Genomic DNA, 17900 nt, shown 5'->3' with positions numbered 1-17900 from the left:
TCAGAAATATTCAAAGAGCTGTATACCAACAAATTGGGAAACCTAGAAGAAATGAATAGATTGCTGGACATAAAACCAGTATGAGCCCAACTGAGCCAGGAAGATATAGAAAACCTAAACAGACTATAACCAAGATGGAAATGGAATCCGTAATAAAGACCCTCCCAACAAAGCAAAGCCCAGGACCAGATGGCTTCACTGCTGAATTTTACCAGACATTCAAATAAGAACTAACTTCAATTCTTCTCAAGCTATTCAAAACAACTGAAAGGGAGGGGATCCTCCCAAACTCCTTCTATGAAGCCAGCATAACCTTAATTCCTAAACCTGAAAAAATACAACAGAGAAAATAATTACAGACCAATTTTCTTGAATCACTGAATCACCATTAATTGGAAGACTGAAGCTTGCACTCAGGTATGGCCATAGTTTTGGATTGTGTGGTTTGCCTGCCTTAGGATTATCAGTGCAGGGTGGTGGAAAAGAGGATGAGGCATTTTCTTGCCTTGATATGGAAGAATCTGAAGTCTATAACAGAAGTCTGAAGGATCCCACTGTTTTTATCTAACTTTGGGGTACAAGATTTCTGCCCATTTGTGTACCATCTATCGAGTTTGTATACAAGGAAGACAGTGGGAATAAGTTATGAGGGAGAGGCAGAAAACAAATTTGCAATATTGATAAGACAAAGTCCAAAGCAGCACATGAAAGACAAAGGGTTTTGACCACAAGCTGTGGATAAAGTCACTTTCATGCTTGTTGGCCAAAATGACAAAAGGACGTTAGGAAGCCTATAACCCTTTCCCCAACACTCAGATTGTTTCTGTTCCTTAAGTTACAGTACATTTAGCCCTTTTATCTACTTTGAAAATCCCTGAAAATATTTTAACAACCTAAGTTGGCCTGAAATCAGTTTTCTGGTTTTGTGGTGAAGCTAGTAGCCATACTGTTTGGGATTATATAAGCACGGGAGAGGTGACAAAAGCAATTGGAATTAAAATTTGGCTGTGAAAAAGGGCCTAGAAGACATGCTGTTCAGAACACAAGAATAGCATTCTACTACTTAAGTTACTTTAGCCCTACTGCAATACCTGTTTTTACCATACCTGCTTACCTGGTAACTATTCAGACTTTTTCTTAATATGATTAAAATAGTAAAAGAGGTTCATGGTGGACAGTGCTGCATTTTTTAGACAATATGGTGATTTGATAAGGAGGAAAATGTCATAGGAAAATGTTACTTTTGGGAGAAAACACCTTGGCAAGTGTGATAAAATTAGTTTATAGATAAATATTTTATATGAAACACCCATCTTATACAAGATAAGAAACATTAGTTAAAACAGATTTGTGCATTACATTATTTTTGTGTATATATATCAAATTATTTAATGCAGCTGACAAGTGTGGCAAGACAGACTGTTGATTGTAAGCAGAAGAAAGTCTTCCCAATGTTTTTATGTGAAGCTAGCTTTCACTAACTTGTAATATGAACCTTTTTTAAAGCAAACAATTCAATTCTATTTAACAGATTGAAAATCAAAGATGCTTAAGATCTAATATAAAATCAGTACTAAAACTTGTTATATACCTAAATAGCTTCAGTTTCTCAGCAGAAACAGTTTTACAACTGTCACTCATCACATACATAAATAGTTTATTAAATAAGAGTATGAGAATTTGGACACATCTGGAGTGTTAATGAGAAAAAATTATTTAAATCATTTGTACATCTGATACGTATACTAAGTTACCGCTTCCTAGTTTAGGGTAATAAAAAATCACTTCTATTTTATGTTCATTCAAATTTGCATTTAATTTCTATTTACATTCATTCAATCTGAAATGAAATACCTTAATACAGTAAACTAAATACAAGATGAAAAGCAAAAACGGTGTAACCCTCAAAGCACTCCTAATAAGGCAGCTGAAGAAATTTATTTACTTTGATAGATGCAAAGCCAACTTGCAAGGGGAGAAACCTAATAGTTTAAAGAGCAAACACACACACAGATGAACCCATCTTTCAGATGTTGCACTACGTAATCCACTAAGATAATACTTGTGCTGTAGTGTTAAGAACCACATAAGGAAAGTACTGTATTAATCAGCAACAGACCACAGGTCATGTATGACAATACTTTTACAATACTTTTGTCCAACTTGCTGGTGTCTACTCCTATGAAAAAACACAGATGTCTGGACAGTGGTATTCTTGAGAAATTAACCATTCTCAAATCCTCAAAATCTAATCTTCATAAATTCAACATTTCTTAAGTGAATAATCTTAGATCTAGCCCTTGTAAGCTAGGAACCATATGACTAGTAATATTCAAAACAGTTTGGTTTCAAGTGTAAAATCCAGAGCTCAGTACATTACTACTATCTAAGATGCATCTTGTTTATAATCACTTACTATCCATAGTAAACAATGTTGAATTTATGGAGTAACATGCATGCATCCTCCCCACCCTTGTCAAATTATCTTCTGTCTCAAAAAATAGTATGGGAAAATCCTTCTGAAGACTTCAAATTACTTAAGACCATGAAGGGGAAAAAGAAATAACAATTTTCCTAAAAATCTGGTTCAAGTTCAATAATTAATACTTTACATTGTTAATCACAGCTGGTTTTATAAATCCCAGTTTAGTTATTCTGTAATGCTACAAACCTTATAAAATCAAAATTAGTAAACTTCAATTCAGTGATTATATTTTGATTAAAAAACAGCATGTATAAAATAAAAAAATATCCTGTAATAGCTGATTCTAAAGAAACTAAGTGACTAAAAGAAAAAGCACTTAATCTCTGTTATACACTTACCTGGTTTAATCATAAAGACCCTCTAAGAAACACAAGACTAGTAATATTGACATCATATATTTTAAACTATGTTTGGATTTTTTACAAATAAATATAAGGTAAGCCATATTGCATAGGTGTGTGCTTTCTGTCTGTGACACTAATGTGACACCTGACATGTTTTCACAGTCATAGTAGGGATATCCACTTATGAAACACAATTTCTCAATAAACACGGCCACAGCATGGGAAAGTAATTTTACTTAATAAATGTGAAGTTAGAAAAAATATGTACTTGTGCAGATGGTGTGCAATTAATGGTTTTTCTGCAAAAAAAAAAAAAAAAAAAAGTTGCAGTTTGCCACTATTGCTGGCAGTACTAATTATGAGAACAGTTTAACTATGGGGTGGTTAAAGCCAGCCAATCACAGTGTACATGTTACTCACAAGTTAAGACTGACGAGGAGTATTTTGGTGTAAAAGTTTCACTGGAATCTGGTCAGGCAGTCAACACTACAGTGAGTAAACATATTTGACAATCATTTACAGTCTAAAATAATGCCTGTACATATCACCAGAGCTTTTTGGGTTCTGTTTTTTCAAATATCATAAAATTTCAAAGAACAAAGATAGACTAAATACAATTTATGTGCTTAAATCATTATTGTAGTTTCTAATTTACCAGCTACAACTCCCAAGTTCTCAGTCGGCTGCTGCAATAAGGGAGGAGGGAATCTGGAGGGAGTGATTAGAAAAAAAAAAGGCTTTCTGTCCCAAAATGAACCAAATCTTTCATTTATTGCCACAATTGAAAAGATATATTTCAAATCATTTTTTATGTTTTCTGTTTTTGCTTTTGTTTACTGTCACAGGATTTCATCCCATGTGACTTGAACTGCAATTGAAATAAGCAGCATCTTGTTCTTTTTTGACTGAATTCAACATGCATAAAGAATTCTATGGCTTGGATCCTATGGCTCAAAAAGGTTTGGAAAACATAGCAAGCAGCATCTATTTAAAAAAACCCTAGGGTTGCAAAATATCACAAATTGACTTTGCACACTCAGATTGAAGACATATAAAAGACAAAACAAAAAAGAGGTGATAATACTCAACTGCAATTGCATGATCATCTACTATACCAGCAGCACTGAAATACATTTTTATAAAGCTCTGCAGATATTAAACCCTTTCACCAGCTAAAGTCATGGAAATGCTCTCTTTAAGGCAGAAAATATTTAAGAAGGTAAAGTTACCTTATTTTTATTCTTTGTACCTGTAAAATCACTTATGTGGATTTTGTTACAATTTCAAAACATGGTGTCCTGTTAATGTGTTTCCTAAATTAAGCCACTAAGTTTTCTTATTCAATGTGGAAGACATTCATCAAAAGGCCATTAAATATTTTTACAATCAAAAAATATAGCCCCAATACAAACAAAGAAAATTAGACCTTTTTCCTTTTTAAAACTGTCAAGGAAAAAAAATTAAGGTATACAGCAAAAACAGTAAAAAGAAGTAAAACATGAAACCTTACCAATTTGCTGTAAAGATATTAGAGTGTGGACCATGGCAACACCCTCTTTCCCCTGGAAATCCCTAACTCCCTCATTTTACAGCCCTTGGTATGCATTTTATCCTGACTCTCTTCTGTCCTTCTTCAACTATGGGCTGAACAAATTTGGCATCTTGAACCAAATACTGGTATAAGTACAGGTGGTGGTTTGTTTTTTTTCCAGTGCAACGCAGGCCCAGGATAAGGATGAAATGTAGGACATAAAACTTATGCCCATTCCAAGGCTTCCAGTTAAGCTGAGCACATAGCAGTACTGCAAGTAGAAATGATTAAATAGAATCATCTTTTTTCTAGTATTACAGACAGGTATTGCAGCTGGGTCACTGAAAATGAACCCCAGGTCCACCCCAATCCCTCAAACGAGCCACAGCTGTGGTTAACAATGATTCATTTGCATTTTATTATTTCATCAAGAGAAGAAACAAAAACTGTCTGGCTTTCTTCACACCAACCAATAATTTCGCATTTTAAAGTTTGGGATGTATTCCATAATGAGCTGAATCAAAAATCTATTTGAAAAATATATATTTATATAAAAAAAAGATTCAGGTTGTTTGCACATAAAACATCAATTGATAAGTTTGTTTTGTCTTTGATTCCATGTTGCTGGAAAAAGTTTGACCAAGCTTGCATGCTAATTTGTCCTTAGTTGCAAGTATTATAGGCATTATTGCCTAATGAAAGTATAACCCTTCTTCAACACAATCAGAACTCAACAGTGATTCAGAAGCAACATCCTACCCTTAATACTGCCAGTTTCGAGCCGTCAACATGAAAATCCTTGATAAGGTTGAGAAGATGTCGCTAGGAATCAATCAATTGATGTGCCTAAGAGTTCTGCAATACTATTTTGCTTAAGTTTTTTTTTTTTTTTGCACCATTGATTGAGTTTTAAAAATCTATGTTTGTTTCTCCTCCGTCCAAAGTGTTCTGTGTAACAACACTGACTCTGAGACTGTCATTTTGAGTCTTCTTGTTCACTTTGCAGGAGGCTCACAACCCTCCCTCCCCCTTTTTCACCTCATATTCATTGGAAGCTTTGCTCTGTCATAGATTCATACGCAGGTGCTCTGGCCGTTTGGAGATCATGGGAAAAGCTTGTTTTTTGTATGGTCCGGAGTTCGGCTGTCGTATCGGAAGTGGAGCTGATGCTTCCCCACTTGTCGTCACATCCATCTGCTCTATTCCACTTGTTTCCATTGGGTATTCCACAGGTGTCTGAGGATTTGCCGTGCTGGCTGAAGCACCTCTTCCCCAGAAATCCCCAGGAGAAAATTTGACTGGGCTTTAAGACAAGGGAGAGCTATCATTCATTTGTCTCAAGGATCAGCTCAACAAAAAAATACTTCTCTTACATTTAAAGAGGAAGGTAATAAGATGTTTATTTTCATATGGATTAGTACAAAGGCAAAAGTTGAGCCATCTCTCCCCTCTATGTCTACACTTGACTCCTAAAATCGTCAATAAATTATTCTTAAAAATAATTTTACTCCCTGACTTAAAATAGCTTCCCATGGCATTTATAATACTTTCTCAAACCTCCGCCATTTCTCCTCACTCACCACACTCCAGGAACATGCATCTCCCTTTCATTTCCAAAAAAAAGCCAAGTGTTTTCTTCCCTCGGGGCTTCTGCACTTGCTTTTCTTCTGGTATGCCATGGTCTTGTACCTCCTATTATTTGTATGGTGGGCTCTTTTTCTTCATTTAGATGTTATTTCACCAGGGAAGCCTTCCTCTGACAACCATGAACAGAAGCCCTCTTGCTTTTCTCTGCTGCTAGCACCACACTTTATATATATATATTTATATACACGCACACCACTTGGCACTACTTGTAATTATAAATGTATTTTGTGTATTTCCTTCCATGGTAAATTATGACTCTCTCCCACTAAACTGTAAGCTTCATCAGACCATTCCTGTGTTATAAACATGTAACATGTGGCACAGCCCTTGGTACACCATAAATGTGTTAAATGGAAGAAAAGGACATCTGCCAGTGTAGCAGCTTACTTTCAGGAGGGAAGGCAAACTATGTAACATGTCATAGATTAGTCACAGACTTGTCCTTTGCAATTTGAGAAGACATAAATGCTGTGTTTATATCAACCAAAGAAGTATGACAGACCTTTCATTTATGTAACTTGGCATAAATTTCTTAAGAAGTGTTCTTCTAGGTTTGAAAAACAAAAACAAAAGACTGAGAATAACAGAGACTGAAATACCTGACAGGTGTCCGTGGGCTGCCAATAAATCTTCGAGGTGATCGGATTTTTGGTTCAAAGGAAAACTTTTCTTTCACACTTTCAAGTACAGATGGAGCCACATATGTAAAACCCTGAAAGACATAGCAAATGCCACATGGGTGGCAGGGACCTAGCTAACTGAGCAGGGTGTGCATTAGCAAGAAGCTGGAATCAGGAATGGAGGAGGACACAAAGTGAGGCACTCCTATAGGGGATGCAGGTGTACCAAGCAGTGTCTTAACTTCTAGGCCAAATACTGACCCCTCTTCTTATATATTACTACCTAATCATACATGTATAGAATTACTCCTCAGTGATGTTTATTCAAATCCATACTGTACTAAGTAAGATGACTTAAAAGTGATTTTGATTATATACAGTTTTTGCATTTCATGTTAACTTCAGAACTTACTCCCAACCCTAGAAGATACAACACTACTTGGGTTATGCTGTCAACAGCATGAAAAAGTGTGTGAGAATTAAGTTAGTGGCAAATCCAGAGAACTCAGAAACAAATGGGGGAAAAGCCTCCGCAAAGAATGCTTTCTCTATATTCTCTAGAAGTAGCTGAAAAGGAAATGACAAAGGTTACAAAGGATAAATAATGAGTAGATGTCCATGTGACACAGAAGTAGTGAAAAACATGAGCACACCTGATACTTAGGCAAGCAGTACTCGATGCCCATCTAATATAAATCCATCATCTTTGTTGGCCAATACATAAGGGCTTAGCTTTGCTTCTGAAGTATAATCTCACACAAATACTTGTACAATGCAAACTTATTTACTGTCACATTTGAATCAATGTATTTTGATGTTGAGTAGTCACAGTTAACATTAGAAATTCCCTACAGACTTATGTTAAGAATGCCCAAGGGGCCAGTGTTATAGTGCAACAAGTTAAGCCACAACTTGCATCCCATACAGCAGTGCCTATTCAAGTCCTGGCTGCTCTGCTGTTGATCCAGCTCCTTGATAATGCACCTGGGAAAGCAGCCAGAGGATGCCCCAAGTGCTTGGGTTCCTGCCATCTATGTGAGTGACTTAGATGGAGTTTCAGGCTCCTGGCTTCAGCCTGGCCCAGGCCTGTCCATCATGACCATTTGGGGAGTGAACCAGAAGATGAAAGATCTTTCTCACGCATGCACTGTTTCTCCCTGTCACTCTGCCTTTTTAAAACAGAAAAAAAAGTACTCCAGATCTCTGAAGAAGAAAACTGTGAGCTCTTTTCCTCTCAGTATTGTGGCTGTAGTTTTTGATTGAGATGCTAAGCCTCACATCATTTTAACTCACTGGCTTAACCAAAAAAGGAATCATAGACTCCAAAGAATCATATGTTCCCACTGCAATTGCTAAATTGGAATGTTGGATTATGATCAATTTTCTAGGTACCAGTAAGTTATAAAGGAATAATTTAAGAACAACAACAAAGTTATCTAGGTTACCACGTGAACTGCAAAAGCAGCCAAATCAATTTTCTTACTGAAGAGCCCATCCAATTTCCCATGGCCACATGGAAATTGTTTCACTTACCAAGAAGACCTGGTTGGCACTTTCACTGAGAGTTGAGTCATCTGGGCTGTCAACAGGTGTCTGACGTGTAAACTTTGAATCAAACTGACTCACATCCTCTTCAGATTGCTTTATAAAAACAAAATGATTAGAAAACGATGAATAGTCTACATCATACACATAAATCAAATGTGTTGCAAGCTTTGGGTAGAGCTTGTTTTGCAGGAGCTGACTAATAAAATATCAGAGTAATTGTAGTAGACATAGTCCACATGGAAAAAAGGCAAAATCTATGAACAAATTATAAATTTTAAACATGCATTAAAATATATTTTAGCATACAGATATCATTCCTATTAAAAATGTAATCAGTTTTCCCCTCACAAAGCTTCAGTGTGCCTAGTTCACTAGCCAGATCCCTAGAAATAATTTGCTCAGTTGGCCACTGCAGGTTTGTAATGAACCGGAAAAACTAAGGAGTTAAAACGCAAATCATATTGGCAAGATGCTCTAGTTAAAGTTTCTTCCTATGGCTTGTTTCACTCCTTTAGATTTCCCAAGGAATAAAAATAGTCTACCCTGCATGAGGATATTTTCTCGTGAAAGAGTAGTATTACCTAAGTTCTAACTACCAGATTTCTAATTTTTTTTAAAGATTTATTTATTTATTTGAAAGTCAGAGTTACGCAGAGAGAGAGAGAGAGAGAAAGAGAGAGAGGTCTCCCATCCGATGGTTCACTCCCCAATTGGCCTCAACAGCCAGAGCCACGCCAATCTGAAGCCAGAAGCCGGGAGCTTCTTCCGGGTCTCCCACACGTGTGCAGGGGCCCAAGGACTTAGGCCATCTTCTGCTTTCCCAGGCCATAGCAGAGAGCTGGATTGGAAGTGGAGCAGCCAGAACTCAAACCGGTGCCCATATGGGATGCCAGCACTTCAGGCCAGGGCGTTAACCAGCTGTGCCACAGCGCAGGCCCCTAACTACCAGATTTCTTTAATACCTTCTCTCTTTCCCAATCCATTTGGTTAGACTCTTAGGTTAAATATAGGGAAAATATACTAATTTAGAAAATCTGACTTAATACTAAAATAACATTGACCTTATTTATAAAATATACTTCTGAATAGTTTTAAGACATATTAATATGATCAACCCAGTAACAATGAGTACTGTCAGTGCCTCGATTGTGATCTCCAAATTCTGATTCCCATTAGAAATATTTCCTTGGAGAAATGAGTGATTCTCAGTATGGAGTAGGAATTATACAAGATAAATAAAGAATATTATTAGTTTCTTCCTTTTCCTCTCATCAGATGTGGTCATTTGATGTGATGTGGTCATGACAAAAAGAATCCAAAATCAAACTAAAGATGAACCTAATGTCCAAAAATGAGAAAAATGAGCATCAATAAAATAACTGCAATGTATTGAACACTCAAATATGCTAAAATGTGTAAGTTCATAATGATACTAAGAAAAGAAGTCAGAAAATTCACTGGTTAATTCTGGAAGATGCTAGGGAACTCATTTTTTCATTTTGAAAATGTGAAAATATTTATCTTGCCTTTCCTACACTTTGGGTAACCAAACAACTGATGCAAGAATTTCAGCTAATAAAGAATGAATAACAGAATTAAGGCTATTTTTCAAATCCTTAATGAAACCATGAGATTAGGCTAAAGTTTCTCAACCTCAGCACTATTTACATTTTGGGTCTGATTATTCTGTTACTGGCATTGTCCTGTGCTGGTCCCTAGCCCTAGATACATGTAGTGGTCTTTCTCCTATGTTGTGGCAATAAAAATGTCTCTGGAGTCACCAGATTACCCCAGCTAAGAATTACTGATGTACGCTTCAATGACCACCAACATCACTGAAAGAAATACAACTACAGCTTACACTTCCTGACTGAGGCATACAGTCTCAAGAGTTTAATCTGAATTAGATGAAGCACCTAAATCTAATTACTGGTTTTGAAAACAAAGACAACAGATGAACATGGTCAATAACATCATGGAAATAAATCCAGCAAAATCAAAATGGGAGAAAGTCTGCAGGACAAATGGTCCAGTTTCTTCAGTAAATACCCAGGGGAAGATGTCAAAGGGGATTTTCTAAAAATCAAGAGACCTAAAAGATACAGTACCAAACCATGCATAGATCTTGACTGGATTCTTACTGAAGCAAAAGGGAAAAAAAGAGATTCAAAACTGAAAAACAACTGGGGAAATCATCAACTTTTCTAGGTGTAATGATGGCATGGTGGTTATGTTTACAAGTATGTTTTAAAGACAACCCTGATAATTTTTGAAGTTGGGCAGTAGGTATCTGACAGTTAATTATCCTTACAACTGTATATACTGACATTTTAAAGGTCATCTTGTACTCCATGAACAAATAATCATCATCATCAATATCATGTTCCTCTTCCTCCACCCACATCCCAAGAAATGGAAAAAGAAACTATGTTTTCTTAGATTCTGGGCTGAAAGAACTAAAACACTAATGTATTTTCTCATATTCACATTGTTAAAGGTTGAATTGTGTGGCTTTCCTTACCTCCAAATTCATATGTTCAAGTTCTAATCTTCAGTTCATCAGAATGTAATCTTACATGGAAAAGGTGTTTTGGCAAAGCAGTTAAGCCAGGGTTTAGGATGGTCGTATTGCCTGTTGGAGTGCCAGGGTTTGAGTCTGGCTCTGCTCCCAATCCCAACTGCCTGCTAATGTACACCCTGAGAGGCAGCAGATTCAAGCAGTAGAGTTCCCGCCATCCACATGGAAAACCGGGGATGAGTTCCTGACTCCTGTCTTCAGCCTAGCCCAGCCCTGGCTGTTGCCACCATTTGGAAAATGAACCAGAAATGGGGACACACTCTCTAGCTGCCTTTTTTTTTTTTTTTTGACAGGCAGAGTGGACAGTGAGAGAGAGACAGAGAGAAAGGTCTTCCTTTGCCGTTGGTTCACCCTCCAATGGCCGCCGCGGCCAGAGCGCTGCGGCCGGCGCACCGCGCTGATCCGATGGCAGGAGCCAGGAGCCAGGTGCTTTTCCTGGTCTCCCATGGGGTGCAGGGCCCAAGCACCTGGGCCATCCTCCACTGCACTCCGTGGCCACAGCAGAGAGCTGGCCTGGAAGAGGGGCAACCGGGACAGAATCCGGCGCCCCAACCGGGACTAGAACCCGGTGTGCCGGCGCCGCTAGGCGGAGGATTAGCCTAGTGAGCCACGGCGCCGGTCTAGCTGCCTTTTAAATAAAGAATTTTATAAAAAGGGGGTGAGGGAGTTCCAACATGGGAAGCAGTCCACATAGCAGACTCATAGAATGATAATCACTTAAATAACATTCTGACTTCAGAATCAACCCTTAAGGCTTCCTGGTCTGGCTGAAAAGCCTATGAGAACATTTCAGGCATGGAAAGCCAAGACACTGTGGCAATAAATGTTCTACATGAAGGATCTCTGAGTGAGATCCCAGCAGAAAGAAGTGGCCATCAAAGGAGGATTTTTTTTTTTTTTTTTTTTTTTTGACAGGCAGAGTTGGACAGTGAGAGAGAGACAGAGAGAAAGGTCTTCCTTCCATTGATTCACCCCCCAAAAAGCCGCTACGGCAGGTGTGCTGCACCAATCCGAAGCCAGGAGCCAGGTGCTTCCTCCTGGTCTCCCATGCGGGTGCAGGGCCCAAGCACTTGGACCATCCTCCACTGCCTTCCTGGGCCACAGCAGAGAGCTGGACTGGAAGAGGGGCAACCGGGACTAGAACCCGGGGTGCTGGCGCTGCAGGTGGAGGATTAGCCAATTGAGCCATGGTGCCAGCTGAGGATGTACTTTTTTTTTAAAGGGAGGAAAAAACTTCCACCTTGCTTATGGGCTTATCTAACTACTGACGGAGTTTGTGGATTCAAAAGGCTTCCATAGCCTAGGCAACTCATGTCAAGAGCCTCATATGGTCACTGACCACTGACTTCATATACAAAAGTGTTAATTGTTAACAATAGGAGTCACTGTGCACTAACTCCCCATGCATACAACTCCTCAATGAGTTGTATTATGAGAGTTAACTGTAAATTTAGTTCTCAGTTTCTTTGTGTATGTGTGTGTGCAAATTGTTGAAATCTTTACTTGGCATAGAGTTGGTCTTCTGTGTACTAAGTTAACTGAAAATGAATCTTAATGGAGAATGGGACTGGGAAGGGGAGAGGGAGGAGGTATGGTGGGAAGAATAACTATATTCCTAAAGTGTACTTATGAAATTTGTCTTCCTTAAAAAATAATTAATAAATTTATTTTTAAAAAGGGAGGAGTAAGTTTGAGCACAAATAAACATAAAAACAGATATCCAGGTGATATATCTATAACCCAAAGATAGGTAAAAATTGCCAGCAAATCATCAGAAACTAGGGGAACGGCATGGAACTTAGTCTCTGTCACAGTCCTCAGAAACAACCAATCTGGGGCCAGTGCTGTGGCAAAGCAGGTAAAGCTGCTGCCTGCAGCACTGGCACCCCATATGGGCACCAGTTCAAGTCCTGGCTACTCTACATCTGATCCAGCTCCTTGCTAGTGCAACTGGGAAAGCAGCAAAGGATGGCCCAAGTGTTTGGGCCCCTGCACCCACTTGAGAGACCTGAATAAAGCTCCTGGCTCCAGCCTGGCCCAGCGCCAATCATTGCAACCTTTTGGGGAATGAACCTATGGATGGAAAATCTGTTTCTCTCTCTCTCTCTCTCTCCCTCCCTTGTTCCCTCCCTCCCTCCCCTCTCTCTGCTTTTCAAATAAATAAAATAAACCTTTAAGGAAAAAAAGTAACCAATCCCGCCAACTTAATCTTAGACTTCTAGCTTACAGATCTGAGAAAATATATTTCTATTACTTAAGCCACTCAGTATGTGGTACTTTGATATAGCAGGCCTAGCAAATTACACATATATCCTACATTTTGAACAAAAAATTCCCAGAGAATCAAGTTTACAGTCGGTTAAATTAGGGGAAAAAAATTCTCAACTTCTTGAAATAATAGCTAATATAGTCATCAGTCACCACTGGCATTAATTCTTGTAAACAAAATACCAAATAAAGATTCTAAAGAGAAGACCAAAGTTCTTTGAATTTAAAAATATGTTTAAAACTGCTCTAAGGTTTTTCTTTTTCTAGAAAAGCACAAAGTCCCTCAATTTTATCTGTTTTCATGGATACATACCAACAGAGGTTTAAAGGGCGGCTCCACCTTTCGAGCTAGAAGTTCTTCCCAATTAATGTGTCTGAAGAATGGGTGAGCCTAGAAAAAAGAATAGAGAAAGACAAGGAGAACAGATTTTACTGGGATGACAAATTAACTGTTTGAAGTGACAAATCACAAAATCAGCTAAACTTATAAGCAACTACATACAACCCTGACAAACACAAAATAAGCAAAATAAGCAGTCTTTTCCCAGAACACCAAATATGTCAATCCCTACTTGAACTTCTCCAGCATCCCCAGGACCAGCTCCAAGACGTGAAGCAGCGTTTCTTTTCAGCAGCTTAAGGGGGAAACAAATAAAGTATTGATAAAGAACTTCAATCATATTTATTTTTTCCCTTTGTATAATTTGTTCATTTATATTACCTTTAGAAAATGTAATTTATCAGTTACTACTAAATAGTCTGAAAATAAAAAGAAAAAATCTTTAAACAAATTGGTACTATGCCTTCATAAACTGCATGCTTTATTTGTTCAATACCTTGTATGATTCTTTATTCAAAATGTTAGATTCTACCCAGTTAAAATTAGTTATTGAGACTTATATTTCGAGTACCCATTAAAAAACTACCTTTTTAAGCAGATCTCTGGCTTCTTGTGTGAGGTAGGGAGGCAAATTGAGTTTACATTTGAGGATTTTGTCAATTGTTTTCTTTCTATTCTCCCCAGTGAATGGGGGCTAAGGGTAGAAAAGAGATTAAATTAGCATATAAAAACATTTTAAAGAATATCATCCATTTTCTGAATTAGTCAATTATGCAAGGTGGTCAGAAATGTATGCAGTGAAATGGGCTGACTACTGAAGACCTGTAGTTTTCAAGAAGCATCACAGAGGAGTTCAGCAATGACCTGGAATGAAGCCTGAGTTTTCACCAGTCACTTGTGTGATACTTGGCAAAGCATGTGATTTTATGTTTTGATCTCTCTATTTATAAAGTGAGGACATTATCTAACCTACATCTCTTTCACAGGACTGCCATTACATAGATCATTTATTTATTTGAAAGGCAGAGGTATAAAAAGAGAGAGGGAGAGACAGACAGATCCTCCATTCACTGGCTCACTCCCAGAATGGCTACAAAGGCCAGGGCTGGGCCAGGCTGGAGGCAGGAGCTTCTTCCAGGTTTCCACATGGGTGCAGATGCCCAAGCAGTTAGGCCATCTTCCACTGCTTTCTCAGGCACATTAGCAGGGAGCTGGAATGGAAATAGAGCAGATGGGACTCAAACTGGCGTCCATATAGAATGCCAGTGTCACAGGCAGTAGTTTAACTTACAAGTCAAAACACCAGTCCCAACATATAAAATAAAATAAAAATAAAAATAAATAAAAAAATAAATAAAATAAAATAAAAATGTTTTTTAAAGGATGGACCCCCAAGAGGTCGGTGCTGTGGCATAGAGGATAAAGCTGCTGTCTGCAATGCCAGCATCCTATATGGGCGATGGTTCGTGTCCTGGCTGCTCCACTTCCAATCCAGCTCTCTGCTATGGCCTGGGAAAGCAGAAGATGGTCTAAGTCCTTGGGCCCCTGCATCCACATGAGAGACCCAGAGGAAGCTCCAGGCTCCTGGTTTCAGACAGGCACAGCTCCAGCCATTGCAGGCATCTGGGGAGTGAACCAGCGGATAAGAGACCTCTCTTTCTCTCTGCCTCTCTGCCTTTCAAATAAATCTTTAAAAAATAAATAAAAGGATGGATCCTATATAATCATAAGGCATTATTAGAATTAAACTGCTGATAAATTTTTAGGCTTGAAAATAATTCCACATTTTCAAAAAGTACAGGAATGGCCTCCTGTGATAATGATTTGAAAACTACTCAGCACAAGACCATAATACATGCAGCTTTTAACTGTGCACCTACTGCTCCAGTCAGCATGTCATACATTAATGCTCCCAAACTCCACCAATCCACGGCACGATTGTGGCCACTTCTCATCAAGATTTCAGGGGCCCTACAATGAGAAAAATAGCATGCATAAAATTCAACCATTTATATATCTGAAAATTAAAAAAATAGATGGAGTCACTGATGCTACAGAAAACTTAGACACTATTATTAAACTAGGTAAAGGTTAGCTATCAATCCCAAACCAGTTACATTTAACACTCAGCTCACATGTATTCTATTGTTCCGCAAAATGTGTGTGTGACTGTTCCATCATGAATGGATTCTTTGCATAGTCCAAAGTCTGTTAGTTTCACATGACCTACAATGAAAAGATTATAGCATGATTATTCCAAGAGTTCTAAGTATGTGCAGTATTTGAGCATATCACATAAAACAATAATCTATCCTTCTATTCAGTGTTTCCTGCCTTAAACTCTTCTTGCAGATATCAAGAACTAACAAGGTGCCATCCATAAAATGGAATGCTAACACTTGAAGGCTAGGGTAGAATCACCTTTTGCCAACAATATAAATGATAAATGATGATAAAGACAAAACAGAAGAAAGTTAATCCATTTGTCTAAGCCCCTAGCTTCACCTATCCATAGCTTTACGGAGAATCGTCTACCACTCTGAGAAAGCAAAGTCCTAGGGAAAAATCTTTATTAAGTCTGGCTCAAGTCACAGACCCTAATAAACATATGCTGCACTGTTTCAACAAAAGTGTGACACTACACTTTAAATAGCCTTTATCACAGTAAACTGTGACTTAAAAGTTCTTAAAATGATCTTAGAAAGTCACTGTAACAAGTTAGCCTCTTCTGGCAAGTGCTACCAGTTAAGAGAAGGAACTGAAATTGGCATGGGTTAATCATCTCAGATCCAGAAACTGAAACTTTCATCACCTTCCACAAAGATCATTTCAATTCAAGTTCAGCTTTACTGAACTGTTATTAACCAGTGGTTCAACAACCCTAGGGACTCAGATTCATTGCAGAGAAAAGAAAAGGCAATAACTTATTAATTGAAATGTAAATACATACTATACTCTGATACATATGTCTTTCATTGTCAAATAAACACCTAAATTACTCAAACTTATGGATCAAAGAAGTTGTTTTCTATTCTATCCGTCTCCTAATTCTTTGCTTTAGAATTCAGAATCAGAATCTAGCTTTTCAGGGAAGGTGGTGATAGAAAGGAGAAACAATGAACCAGACAGCAAGAATAAATTGATGTCCACTAAATATTTTATTTTCAAGGCTATATCAGATATCTGGCTCAATTCCAATCCTTTCCCTTTTTTCAACATTAGTAAAATTTGTCATAAAATATTTGTGCATTGTCAATAAAACTCCATTAAGATTCACTTTTCAATTTAAGAAACAAATCAAGGCTGGCGCCGTGGCTCAATAGGCTAATCCTCCACCTTGCGGCGCCGGCACACCGGGTTCTAGTCCCGGTTGGGGTGCCGGATTCTGTCCCGGTTGCCCCTCTTCCAGGCCAGCTCTCTGCTATGGCCAGGGAGTGCAGTGGAGGATGGCCCAGGTGCTTGGGCCCTGCACCCCATGGGAGACCAGGAAAAGCACCTGGATCCTGGCTCCTGCCATCGGATCAGCGCGGTGCGCCGGCCGCGGCGGCCATTGGAGGGTGAACCAACGGCAAAGGAAGACCTTTCTCTCTCTGTCTCTCTCTCTCACTGTCCACTCTGCCTGTCAAAAAAAAAAAAAAAAAAAAAAAAAAAGAAACAAATCAAAATAATGTTTCAATTGGCTTTTGGTCCATAATATTTTGTGCAAAGACTTAAAAAAAAGGCAAAGAAAAGCTATAAAGAATAAGGATTAAACTGAAAAAGGCAGTTGAGTGGCTATTATCCTCAACTCCTTTAATCTCAGCAACTATAATACTTAAACACCAGCAAGTATTATGATGCCATTAATACTGAGGGAGGAAATGTATAATAATAGAGATGAATATGGGGCTTTGAAAATGGCCACAGCCTGTGTGCGAGGATTTTAAGATTATTATTTACTATAAAAATGTTTACAGTATATCTCCACCTTGGTGATTAAGCATGATATTCTCCGGCTTCAGGTCTCTGTAGATGATCCCCTTTTGATGTAAATGCCCCAAAGCCATGGAGATTTCTGCCAAGTAAAAGCTGGAAACAAAAATGATTTAATAAAATTAAAACAAGTAAACTACCCAAAGCAGTTTATGTATGGAGCAAAATTCCTTGAAAGAAACAGACATGCACCAAAGTCCAAATTAGTGGGGTGAGGGGATGTATGGGGAAAAGAAATGGTTCAGAATGCTGCCAAACGGCATGGGGACATTTACATTTCACTGCTTTTAGTGAAACTATAAAATGTTCTATTTTGCCATTAGAACATACTGATAAGGTTGCAGAGATGCCCAGAATATGCTAAATGCTCACTGGTGGCATTTTGTTCTGTGTAGGAATTAGGCCAACTGTCATTTAGATCAAATGAAATTTCTCCCACCAACCCCCAATTTAAAAATCCAACAGGAAACAGGAACTTGGTTATTCTTACAGATCAAGTCTTGATTTCCAAACATTCCTCATAACCTGACCCTCAGAAGCCCACTCCTCCCTTACTTAATATAGCTG

General features: G+C 38.2%; 1 protein-coding gene across 17 annotated transcripts in view; it reads right to left on the bottom strand.

The window, feature by feature from the left end:
- Window positions 1-17900, bottom strand: part of RPS6KB1 (ribosomal protein S6 kinase B1) — a 222813-nt gene that overhangs the window by 175469 nt on the left and 29444 nt on the right. For 13 of the 17 annotated variants that reach the window (XR_011383241.1, XR_011383242.1, XM_070059928.1 and 10 more), the window contains exons 7-14: window positions 17329-17429; window positions 15497-15587; window positions 15242-15332; window positions 13948-14055; window positions 13594-13656; window positions 13335-13412; window positions 8161-8268; window positions 6607-6719 (exon numbers count right to left, since the gene is read on the bottom strand). Coding sequence is in view for 15 of the 17 variants with exons in the window: in XM_070059928.1 (XP_069916029.1) it covers window positions 6607-6719; window positions 8161-8268; window positions 13335-13412; window positions 13594-13656; window positions 13948-14055; window positions 15242-15332; window positions 15497-15587; window positions 17329-17429 (753 nt within the window). In the remaining 2 variants the exon portion in view is untranslated. Of the gene's footprint in view, window positions 1-2864; window positions 3316-4754; window positions 5682-6606; window positions 6720-8160; window positions 8269-13334; window positions 13413-13593; window positions 13657-13947; window positions 14056-15241; window positions 15333-15496; window positions 15588-17328; window positions 17430-17900 lie in introns of those variants that run through there. The other 4 variants (XM_051824393.2, XM_051824392.2, XM_051824394.2 and 1 more) reach the window with 4 other exon arrangements.

Source organism: Oryctolagus cuniculus, chromosome 17, assembly GCF_964237555.1.
Source record: "Oryctolagus cuniculus chromosome 17, mOryCun1.1, whole genome shotgun sequence".
Lineage (NCBI taxonomy): Eukaryota > Metazoa > Chordata > Mammalia > Lagomorpha > Leporidae > Oryctolagus > Oryctolagus cuniculus.
Note: the sequence above shows the minus strand (reverse complement) of the source record. Positions and strands in the feature narration are given on the sequence as shown.